This window comes from Schistosoma mansoni, chromosome W, assembly GCF_000237925.1.
Source record: "Schistosoma mansoni strain Puerto Rico chromosome W, complete genome".
Taxonomy (NCBI): Eukaryota; Metazoa; Platyhelminthes; class Trematoda; order Strigeidida; family Schistosomatidae; genus Schistosoma; species Schistosoma mansoni.
The window spans coordinates 29,771,256-29,784,013 of record NC_031502.1 but is presented as its reverse complement, the minus strand read 5'-3'; the positions used below and the strand labels follow the sequence as shown (position 1 = coordinate 29,784,013).

Below are 12,758 nucleotides of genomic sequence, written 5' to 3'. Positions count from 1 at the left end.
TCACAGTTTATGATTTGTGTTTATTTTTTTTGTTTCAATTCATATTGATTTATGGTTGTCATGTTATTGATTATTAAGAGTTTTTAAATTATCCAAATCAATAAATCAATAAATAAATCAATAAATGAAATAATTAAACAATATCAATAATTAATTATTATTAAGTAATCATTAATCTAAAAAAATCATTAAAATTATGTAATCAAATATAAATATATGATGATGTAATCAATATATATTGATTATTACAGTTTTTTTGGTAATATAGATTTGTATAATATAAATAAATGATACACAATTAATGAGTAATAATTAAGTAGTATATTATGTAATGAAAGTTATTAAATTTAAATTAAGAAGTTAATGAAAAAGTGATTGATTTCAATAAATCAATAAAATATCTATTATTCTACATACAATATATGATTTTTTTTTGTTTTGTTTTATTATCTAAAAAAAAAAAATAATAACTAAATAGATAGACTATGATTTAAAACACATGGATACACATATAGGGAGGGGGTTGATACACTACATTTTACATCTCTATCACTGGTAATACTCGCTTGTTCGTTTTGTCCTTCAGTTTGCGGAGTGAATATGAAAAATTTAAATTGTCTCTCTACTAAATTTTACATTGAAACCAATCTGCTACCTGGTATTGTGATATCTGCTGGCTCCAGAAATCCAGCTGTTCTGAGGCAAACATACTCACTGAGAATACGAGGTACATGGACCTACAAATAATTTTTAAGTTGACAGGGACTAGTGTAATCAAGTGACTGGATCATCCCTCTTTAGATATCGTCAAACACCTGGAACTGTACTGAAACAACAAGAAGCGAGCGCAAATTATTCGATCGGTTTGTGTAAACTCGTTACTAAGATTGGGGATATTGAATAACTCTCCATCTTTATTGCAATATTTTACTACTACCAGGGTGCAAGTCTTGAAAAACTGAAGTTCATCAACTCTGTCTAACAAACTTTGAATTTCGAGGTCTGGTTTGTTTTGTTTCCTTATTTTGAAGGTCAACTAAGGTTCTTAAGTCACTTCACGGTTTTGTAATTGGTCTTACACACATAAAATTCCGTTGTTCTGGGTTTCTAACTGGGGATAGAAGACAGCCTTGTCGGTCACTACTTGAGGTTGTAAAATCAGATGATAGTTCGCCATAAGCTCTCACTCGACTGGTAGTGTTCGAGTAAAGAGCCTTCACAAGGTTTATGTACTTACATCGAGTCCATCTCTATTACGGTGAAACTGAAAGGACAGGAATGACTTTCATTTTGAATCTGTTACCGGAAAAACTATCTGACAGTGAACATTTAGTAGATAAAGTTAGTTTCCAAAATTACCTCAGTCCTCAATATAGTAGGTCTAACTTACTCTACATAGTGTTTTATAATTTCATCAAAAAGCGCCATCATGAAGATATAGTTATTTATAAAGAAAATCCCCAACAGAAATTTTTACCAAGATTTATCCGTTGTAGTCTTTAGATAGTCAAAATATAATTCCTAATATACAAGATCGGCTATGTATATGCATTAGAAGTAAGAGTTTGGAGATTTGTGAGGGTCGCCCAACTTTTAGTTTGCGTTACAAACTGACGAACACTGAAAACCAAGAGGCACTAGACACCTGATTCGTCCAAGTACAAGACAGCTTGACAATGTACATCCAAGACACCCCAAGGGATACAACACAGAATCTCCAGACCTTTAGACTAGTGTCTAAACCTTATACTACTTACTAAGTTGGTAAACGATGGTTCACATCTCCAATTTTACACAAATAAGACAATATTGCGTGACTATCATCCACTTCATACTACGAAAAAAAGCTGTTCAGTGGTTTCTGGCTTCGTGGTTGTCTCGAAAATTAATACGTGATGTAAACTATGGATATAAATAGGCTTGTCAAAACATAAAACAGGTCAGGCTCGTTGGGTTTTGCTATTTTAGTAATACGGATAATAAACCATTTACTGTTGAGTTTCACAAGGTCAACTTAATTCAATGATTAAAACTTCATTTTCCTATTACATATGACAGCAATAATGTTAGACACATAAGTGACTTTTTTTAATCATTATACACATGTTAAATTTCCATGAACTGATGTCTTTTCATATTACTGAGATAATAGGAGGAAAGTGTTGACAACAACCGAATTCAGTTTTTAAAGGATATCCTATTAGTCACTTTTACGGAAATTTCGGCAGCTTACGTGTTTTTGTAGTGATGGTGTTTGGAAAAATAATTAATGATTCACAATAAAACCATGCAGTACAGACAATGCCGTCTCAACGAAACCTGTCGACTGATTTAACAATTGGGTCTTGGTCAAAACAATAAAACAGCCATCACATTTGGCGCAAGTTCACAATCTCAACAGACAATCCACATTCTTTACATAGAAATTTGCACTAAAATGAAATATTGCCGAACTAATTTGTGGATTATACATCAGTATTGTTGCGAAAACACAAACGATCAAAATATTGATCAAAATATTCATTTTAAACAGCTGAGAATCATTTCTGAGAATATAAGCACCCTTTTGCATTTGTCCCTCCATTTTCAACTGCAGTTTACTGTTAGAGAATTGCACATAAACTACTTGAATTGTTTATCATAGTTGTAATGAGTTTTGACTAGATAACCTCAAAGAGATTAATTGGCTTTTAACGGAATTGAGTTTCAGGCGGCCAAAAATTCTTACTAAAGTTCTTACAACAGAACAAGTACTGAAGTATACAGCTCATAAACTGCTCTTACTACACTACAATACATATCTCCAAGTTATACAAAAATACACTAGTTATATAGTACAAATTGTTTACCAATAATGGAATCGAATTTGAGTCATACTTTTTATGTGAGCTAATGATACCATGAGACTGTCCAAACGAAGCGAATCTTGAACTTAATTTATTGAGCGCCATGTGCATTAACCCATAGGCCACCAACTGAAATGCACACATACATGAAACTCCTCTCTCCATTTGTGGCATTTGTTGACAAACTGTCCAGTACTAAGTTCGTTTATTAGTCATTTAAATTTCACACATTTTACACATCGCTAGTTGGTCACAAAGTTGAATGTAACTAGAAAACTGATTAACTATTTGCAATCAGTGCGAGATATGACAGATCACTGCAAGATCGAAGTGAAAAACAAATGACATTTTCACTGATAAGGAAACTTTTTGGTATATTTTAGTTCAGACATTTGAGTAAGGAACAGGTGGATAAACATTTTAGCCAAAAGCAAAGCTACTAGAGGAACATGAATCAGACCAAGCTCCAAAGGACTTAAGTCTTGGACATTAAAAACACGTGGATCAACAATATCATGAGGTGGCCAAATGTAAATATATATGTGAGTTCAGTTAGAGTGTCTTTGTTGTTGTTCGGCATCTAGACTTGACGTGAAATGAAAAAACTTTCCAGTCCGATATGTAACTGTATACTATTCCCAGGGCTACAATATGTACTATCATGTAACCGTATTAGAGTGAACCACAAACCAATGTGACAAAAAACTAAATGTTTTTAGTAAGAAACCAAAATCCCACTTAATTTACCACTGACCTTAGTGTTTCTAAATAATTTCCTGAACCTCATTTTCTTAGAAATAGAAACGTTAGGTATCCCTGGATAACATGTAGCAAGTGTAAACGATTTATTCAAAGTCCAGTTCACGGTCATACATGTTTAATAAGACAATACGAATATTTATTGAGAATACTTTTAAATTAATGTCTGTTTGCTAGGTTAACCAAAACTAGACCTGTAAGACAAGAAACCTCATTTCTTAAGCTAGTTTAGTGTCCTAAAGGTATTGCGATCAGTGAGATGTGGATTTTAAAATAGGATCAAGGGATACAAATTTACTAAAATATAATTATATGGGTATAAAAACCCTCGATTTGTATAAATAACCTAGTCAGGTTTGAAAGTATTGTCGAATTGGTATACCTATATAATTCAAATGCATAGGGGTAAGCTTATGTAATCTTATGGTGGGTGGCCTATGCTCCTCCACGAGGGGTAATAAGTGTATGTAAAAACAGCAATCTTCATAATTGGTAATTCCCTAAGTGAACTTCTAGCGAGTCAGTAAAGCAACTCGCAAACGTCCTTTTAAAAATGGTCAAATTTACCAAGTTTGAACTTTACTCTTCAAAAGAAACCCCCAAGACAAAAATTCCTGGAATCTCTTATTCCTTATGTTATTGCATTGCGTAACGTTTTTAGACCACTTATTATACCCGAAAAACGTTCCAGTATATAGTATTAACGTTTAACACTCCCCTAAACAAAAGCAAAGTTTCGGTTAAAACAGACCATTACTTGTAATACTGAGAAATACCGGTTAAATACGAAAGATAATACGGATACTTTTCTTAACGAATCTATATCAACCAAACCAGTTGTGAATTGTCTCAGCTGTGCAAATCAAGTGGTATACCTTATTGTTTCCAGGTCAAATAGAAATTTAATTCGTACCTAACACGTTTGGTTATAAATACTGTACGGATGACGAAAACTCAGTGATAAATACACATGACAATCACCTCGGCAGGTTGTTCTAATGAGTGGATTTCAAAAACCTTTTTCGTCAAATGATTAGCTTCAAAGTGCCTGTTACAAGATAATTTAGGCTTTCCTTCTTTGTAACTACACTTGACTGCGCGTGCAAGAACACTCCAAAGTTGTGAAGAATTACGATTTTCTTTATTCATTACTAAAATTTAGAACTTTACTGAGCAAAGCTCCTGACAAAAGTGAGGAGCCAGATTATTCTAGGCTTTCATTTCCTTGAGATCCTGATTCTTCTTGAACTGCTATTGCTTCTATTTCTATTTTCCCATTCTGATTATCGAATTATTCAAACAAACAACATACTTTCGGTAAACATTCAACTTGGTAAGTAGCCCGAGCTGGATATGGATCTGAAAAATCTGAAAGAGGGTAGAGTTATTAGTACCAAAGATTACATTGCGCATATATCGTATTAACTTTCGCGAAATCATTCATATCGGCTAAAAACAAAGTAGTCTTAACCACATCACGCATAGTAAAACCAGCAGACTGAACTATTTCTCTGATGTTTTTAAGAGACTGATGAGTTTGTGACTCAACATCATCTCCAGCAAAAAGCATTGTGTCAGGAACGAGACCCAACTGGCCTGAAATATATAAGGTGTTATTCACAGCTACACCTTGGCTACAAAATCGAGATTTGAGGTTCATATTACTTGTATGGTCCTATAGATTTTGGTGCCCTGGGTGTATTTATAATTTTACGACCCAATTTAGACATCGGAAGTAGGTAATTGGAAAACCGAAAATCAAAACTGACCTTCGACGATTTTCTTACCGCCACTTCCCAGACCTATTTCAATGTATCCAATATCCAATAACTATATCACGAGTTTGTATAAGCCGAATGATTTATTTTTGTTTGCTTCTTGATGTTTCGGTACGGTTTCATCCATTTTTTGGTGTAAAATATGTGACAGTTCAGCCACTGGACAGTACTTATTGCGGTCAGTTTGGTAGTCAATTGAGAATTCGTATATTTTGTAGTTCAAGTGAGCGCGTTTGTCTCAGGGTGGTGGGGATTCTGGATACCAGCATCTATCGCGTCATCAGGCAGGAGGTTAGCTGGTTGCATCGTGAAAATAATAAAGTGGTAATTCGAGTGATAGAAGAAGACTGTGGGGGGCAGTGAAATGTCACTGAGCCCTTGTCAAATCATCCGGCAGTTGGGTCACTGAATATCGATCAAATCATCGAATCCTGTTAAAATCGGGGACAACAGACGCGCATCATTCAATCATACGTAATGGGCTGGCTCATATGGTGGTGGTCTCACTAAAATCTCTGTACTCATCCCTACTAATATATTTACGTAATCACGCCCTTTGTATTATACAGTCTTCAAAGCAACCATAGTTCTTCAATACGTCGAAAGAGTAATCCACGTTAGATGCTGACCGCGAGGAGTGACTTAGAAGTAAGCTGGTTCGTCACAACATTCCCGCCTAACTCGCTTAGACCTCCAATCATTCGACATAGATCGTCAAAGTTGATGGTCTACAAAAGGATTGCCTCAAGAATAAACAAATGACCTACTTAGTATGTGTAAGAAGACGGAAGTGAAAGAATAAGAGGGGAAATGGAAATGATGATAAGAGAGATAGGAAGTGGTCACTCATATGCAGTAATGACAACCATAGTAAATCCACAAGACCTACTTAGTCCGAGGGGGAAATTATTATCCTCAGGTGAGCACTTGTTTGTCAAATCTCCACTTAAAGTTGTTGTCACTTCAGCTGAGAGGATATTCCTAATGGAGGTAACTATCAATATGAAAATTAGGAGGGCACATAGGTGATCTTCCTTTGATGTGCAATCATTAGAGGGTTACCTCGAGGAGCGTGCTGCTGATGTTCTAGTAGTGTGCTTGTGTTGGGGTGACTTGGCATACTTAATATGTTGTATGCCATTGTTAGATCACCTCTTGTTCTCCTATAGATCGACGAAAATAATCTTATCAGTCGGAGTCTGTCCATGTACAATTTATCTTTTAAACATATTCTTCTGGGAGACTTTCAAATTGTACCAGGCTCCCTGTTTGGTCTGTAATGAGAGTTCCGTTTTTCACATAACCCAGGATCTCTAGTCGTGTAGCTTCCTAACCACACGACTTTGTAGCTGAACTTATAGTTAATGGGATTTACATTCAGTATATAGCACTTAGAGGTCAAAGATGGGGAACGCGGGAAGAATTAATCAAAATGACCTGGCTAAGCCACTCAGGTGTGGTCACTTTATGTAACCTCTTAGTTTTTGTGCTGAATATGCTACTCTTCCCAGATCAAATGTGTTTTTCGGAAATGCTAGACGTCATGTTGCTGATCAACAGAAGTCACATCGCAGTTTGCTAGGCGAAACTGATCTGTTAATAGTGATCTAGTTCAGGGACAAAATATTCTAATTGTTGCTTTGGTACACGAAAGTAGTCAGTCAGAAGTTTTCCCTTTCACTTCCAAAACTCTCTCTGACAGTGCACAGTAGGAGAGAACACATCATGGGTTATATAGGCCAGCAAATCACTCTCCATTGTTTGAAAAGCTCTTGGTTTAGTTGCCATCAGAAGATACCTATTCTAAAATAGGTCGCCAACCCTTTATGAAACTTGGTTAGTGTCCTTTGTGCATGGATGCGCTGTATGACGAAGTCGCTAACGCCCAAAACTACTAAAACTGTCAGATTTAAAACACGACGGTGTTCCGAAAAACCTACCTCACCAGTGAAACACTAACTAAACGACTTTGAATTGTACATGTATGTATATATGTATGTATTCTGCTGTCTGACCGGGATGGTTTTTTTGTCCTGAGTGATTGGCTACTAAAGGACGACCAATCCCATGTTTCAGTCATTCAGCGTGGGTCGAATTTAATCGATCACGATCAAAATATCCAGTTCAAGGAATAAAACACCACCCAGATCATTCACTTGAGCTACAAATCTTCGCTGTGTCAAAACTTAGTACAGATAAAGAGTATGACACGTAAAGATAAAGTCTGACCGATATATTGTATGCATAAATCAAATAAACAGAAAAATGATTAAAAAGGTGCTACATAAATTTACACAATATTCTAGTATTTCATATGATGAGATGCAAACCACTGAAGAAGTGTCATTAGTGTTAGACTTCGAAAGCATCTATCTGACAACTATTATACACTCTATGGTTATATGTGTTTGAATTGCAAACTAAAGGTAGTAGTGAGTTCCCTCCGTACAGGAGACCCGAATTCTCTTGTGCAAAAGAAGTGAGAGCAAAATCCTAAAAAAAAACTTTTATAAGAATATGCTTTGTGCACATATTATCCACATTAAGCATATGCTTCTCCAAGAACCAGATGAAACTGTCCTGATTTCTATTATTTGTTCTGGTGCTGATGTATGTATTCTGGATAATACAGAGTCTATATTCAGTCCAGAGTTGGACAGACGTTCGATGAAATTGTGGAGATGTATGAAAGACTACAGAAACTGGGATCTATATTCAGACTGTCGCAGATGTGGTTTTTGTGTTAACAGAAAATTCCTTCAAATAATAATCTGCGCCAAATCCGACTAACACATCCTCGTCTTGCCTCCTGGACAATGGGACTGTTCCCATGAACTAACGTGAGCGGTAATCCGGGTGGTGGAAATCGCTTTGATCATCCATTCTACCTGTACCCCCGACTGATTACGAAAGCTACAAAGAATCATTGTACAATTATTATTGGTTCAAAAAGAAAGAATGAGTTAGCCCAAAAATTGAAAGAAAGAACGATGTGATGAATCTCCCCCAAAAATGCAAAAATGCTCCCGTATTTGTGCTGTGCTTTGATGTGGCATCCTTCTCCAGAAAGGCCTACGAGGCTTCACCATGTTACTATGGCCGAAAGGGGGGGGTGTTGAATCACGAAACACAAGGCCGTAGTGTACACACATCGACTTATCTCCAATATGAACATCGATTCATCGCTGACTACCAGAGTGTGAACTGGATAGTACTGGGAAATACTGGTATGACGACTAATAGGTTTATTTAACCCAGTGATCAGTAAAAGTCTGCAAACTGCGCGATATTCTGCAATGATATCGAAAGAAGTTCCAATAGACTGTTTTGCAGGACGTTCGTACGACAGATGACTCCCTGGGGAATTATGTAAATCGTTTTGAGGAAGTGGGACCTTAAACAAATTTGCCTTTAAAACACAGCAAGTTTTGTGTTATATCACTAAGAAAGACTTGTTGTGCCAGACTAAGTTCCAAGTACATAATAAAAGCAAGCCTTAATGATACACATCGTAACTTATTTTTAAACATGTGTTTAGCAACATGAACAAAGTCTTACGTAATCAAATAACAACATTTTCCTAGTTCATCGGAAGTAGATATCATCATTTTCCAGCAAAGTTTCTTGATTTGTTAGTTTTATTCTGATTACATCCAGGGGCAGAGTATTAACAAGATTGTATGAGTCGTTAACACCTCAATGCAAAAACCGGTTAAACGATAGCTATGTAGGTCATATAATTCCATTCGTATCGGAATACTGTTTTCAGTACTTTATTTTATAATTACACAATTCCATACTTCCTTCTGAACTACCTTCATTTATACAGTTCCTTATCCACTCATACCTTGCCCACACTTATTTTTCTCTAACACATTAGTATGATCTTACCTAATAAGTACTTCAGTAGCAGACAAATAGACTAAATGGTTATACCTTAACTATTCCTCCATGAATATTGTGTGCTCTGCTTTTCGTCCTTCCTTTTTCTTACACCTTTTTCAGCCTCCTGCAGATACTCCACCGAAAACAGATATGGCACGGGTGACTTCGTCCTACACCGTTATTGAAGCTTCCAATATTCTGGAGGGATATAAGTTCGAAACTTCTAAAAGCCCCCAACTTCGCATGCATCTGTTCTTGACCATCAGTTGTATGTTGCAACGCTACCTCCATAAAGTGCGCCAAGTGTGATATTGACATGTTCCTTATGAAATCCATTTACATTCATATCTTATGAAATATCAACCCAGCTGAGTAATTTTCAACAGTGAAAATTGTAACTTCTTTAATAATTTGATCTTGCCTGTAAACCGGCATGCCTCATGTGACAAACTGTTAACTGAGAATAAATTATTATTATTATTATTACTCGGTTGAGAACTTGGTGTAGACGATCGGAACGTTCACTGTTAGTGGAACCCATAACTATGATGTCATCTAGATAAGCTGCTGTACCTGGTATGCCGGTTAGCATTGTATCCATTATTTGCTGAAAGATGGCAGGTGCGTTCTTGATGCCGAATGGTAGGCGGGTGTATTGAAATAACCCTCGATGAGTGTTGATAGTCAGAAGCTCTCTACTATCGTCATCTACCTCCACTTGCAGATAGGCATCCGAAAAGTCTATTTTCGCGAAACATGTACCACCATTTAGTTTAGCAAACAGGTCTTCAGGAACAGGTAACGGATATTGATATTCATCCAATTCAGCATTTAAACCCGTTGAGAAATCAGCACTGATGCGGATAGTTCCATTGGGCTTTCTAATCACTACAATCGGCGCGGCCCATGAAGAGTAATTAACCGGTTGGATTACACAAGCTTGCTGCAAACAATTAAGTCCCTGATCGACTAATTCAAAAGTAGCATATGGTACAGGACGTCTCGGGCGAAAAACGGGTCAGGCATCTGGTTTCAGGGGTAAATGAGCTTTCAATTTAGTGCAGTGACCAAGGCTATTCTGGAAAACAGAGGCGAATTTTCTCTTAAGATTTTCTAGAACTTTTTCACTGTCTTTTTTGCATGTGAAGTGGTGTCTAATGATGGACACGACACGTTACAAACGCTGTTGATGGGTATATCCATTAATCCAAGCTTTTCTAACATATCTAGACCAAGTAGATCAAGGTTTGGTCGTTCTGTTAGATAACATACCCCTTTACAGTTATTTCCATTAAAGGAAAATTCACATTGTAATTTGCCAACTAGTTTTAGTACGCCTCCAGATGCATTTTTAGCCGTTTTTTTCGATGGCTTCATTGGCGGCTTTCCCAGCAAGTTATACGTCTCTCTAGACACTAGAGTAATATCGGATGCTGTATCAATTTGAAGACAGGCCGCTATACCATTAATCTGGATCGTAACATACTTTCTCCGAATGTCATAGTCTGTTTGAAAAGCTGCTACCAGAGAAAGAGATTTAGACTCAGCTGATTTCACCACACGTGAAAGACGTTTATACTTCTTCTTGGGTGGGATGTACGATTCGGTGGACAATGGCCTTCTTTATGTCCACGTCTGTTGCACACCTGACATTTATGCTTCTTAAATGGACAGAACCGTACATAATGCCAATCACCGCATAACCAACAGGCATTCGTTGGTTTGTTATGAGTTTTATTGGGCTTCTGACTTTTTAACCTAGTCATAGCATTTACACTACTGCAGGTTAAATTAGAATTTACCTGTTCAATTAACTGATTGTCGTGTCTGATGTTTTGTAGTCGTTTACACTCATCTGTCAATGTCCTGAGTGTGACGTTTGGGTCTTGATCCAAACGAGTTAGAAGTCTGGTTCTAATTTCAGCATCTTGTGGTGACTGCAGAGCTTTGATGAATATAAGGCATTTAAATTGATCTTCTGTCAACGAGCGTAACTTGAACCGTTCACACTCTCTGTTGACGACGTCTGCTAGAGCACCATATTCATCGGCTTCACGTTTCACCAAATTCAGACACTGATATCGAATACTAAACAATGAGGAAGATTCGCCGAATATCTCTGACAACTGCGTTACTGTCTCCTCGAAACTGAGCTCTCGAGGTAACCTTGGCAAAATATGATCAGCATAACGTGCATGTTCATTGCTTCCCAACTTACGCATCAACAACCGAGTTTTCCATGCGTCATGTTGTTGACAGAATTCTATTCTAAATGTACCTTCCCAACGCTTGAACCACGTGAGAAATGTATTTCCACTTTCGGGATCATATATGAATTCTGGGATGCTGCTAGCAACTGCATCACAAGAAGTACTTGAAACAGCATGTGAACTCGAGTTTTGGATGCTAAACTGTTGCATCAGAGTCTCCAACAACCGCATTTGTGCGTCAAGTTGTGCTTGCTGTTGTTGTAGTATTCGGCTGAGCTGGTCATCTGATATAGGCATTTTGAATGAATTTTCCTTTTTCCTCGTCGCCACTGTTATGATTGTATTTTGCTATATAAACGACCCAGCTATTCCTATTGCTTAGTATTCTTATACAATGACACTCGACAAGACCCCAAAATCAGAACACTTTGAACAGGAATGAAATTGTATTCAAAATAATAATGGTATGTGAACAGCAATCACTGATTTGAATAGCGTTCATATATTTATAGTATATACATAAGAAGCTTCTAGATTTTTCTCCAATAATTTGCCCGGGCTGATCGGTTTAGAATTAGCCAATCAACGCGCAGCAACACCATCATGCATGAAACATGCTTTAATCCAATCTATGTCCCGCTAACACTTACCCACGTTTAATTAATCACCTTTCAAGCCACCTCAAGTATACAGCTGTGAAACAGAAAATGCGTTAGCTCCTACAAAGTAACATCGTTTAATAACCTGGTCTTCGGGAGTATTCAAAAATTTGCCTGAAATCGGCAGATAAAAAGAGTTTAGGCATCTCAACGCCGTGCGGTTCACAACAATCTACTAAGATCTTCTCAAGAACTTGAACGATTCCAGGTTCGTTTGTCCTATTTAAATTCGAGGTAACCCGGACATTTCTTTAAAATGAGACCACTATTATACCACACGAACTGCTTGACTATCTTACTTCAGTGATTTGAAGCATGCAATTGAAGACTGTTCCAAGAATAGACCGTTTATTAGTAGCCTGGATAGCGGCTTTTACTCAGTTACAAAACTGAGGTTGCACCAGCAACATGTTTGTACACTAAATGTTGTTTACTAAAAGCTTGTTGACAACACTGACGGCTCTGAGGAACTGAAACGAACTCAACCAAAATCGTCAGGAGAGAAAAACATGTAGGGAAACATGGCATCATAATGCTGTCTGTTCGCCTCTGGAACCAGTAATAACTACAACATTAAGGTGACGTGCCATTATGAAAGACCGACTTTAAGGACATTAAAAT

At 36.9% G+C, this 12,758-nt stretch overlaps 2 protein-coding genes across 2 annotated transcripts in view; both read right to left on the bottom strand.

Annotated features, from left to right (window-relative positions):
• The window catches only part of Smp_210900 (hypothetical protein), a gene marked incomplete at both ends in the record, with an annotated part of 11,998 nt that extends 7,244 nt beyond the window's left edge, over nucleotides 1-4,754 (bottom strand). The window contains one exon of the mRNA XM_018789298.1: nucleotides 4,587-4,754. Coding sequence (XP_018654755.1) covers nucleotides 4,587-4,754 — 168 coding nt within the window. The remainder of the gene's footprint in view (nucleotides 1-4,586) is intronic.
• A 55-nt stretch (nucleotides 4,755-4,809) lies between these two features.
• Smp_151690 (putative translation initiation inhibitor) lies at nucleotides 4,810-5,265 on the bottom strand (the record flags this gene model as incomplete). The annotated part of the gene is made up of 3 exons (XM_018789296.1): nucleotides 4,810-4,884; nucleotides 4,918-4,973; nucleotides 5,010-5,265. The coding sequence occupies 3 exons, from the start codon at nucleotides 5,263-5,265 to the stop codon at nucleotides 4,810-4,812; spliced, it is 387 nt and encodes a 128-aa protein (XP_018654754.1).
• Nucleotides 5,266-12,758: the final 7,493 nt, after the last annotated feature.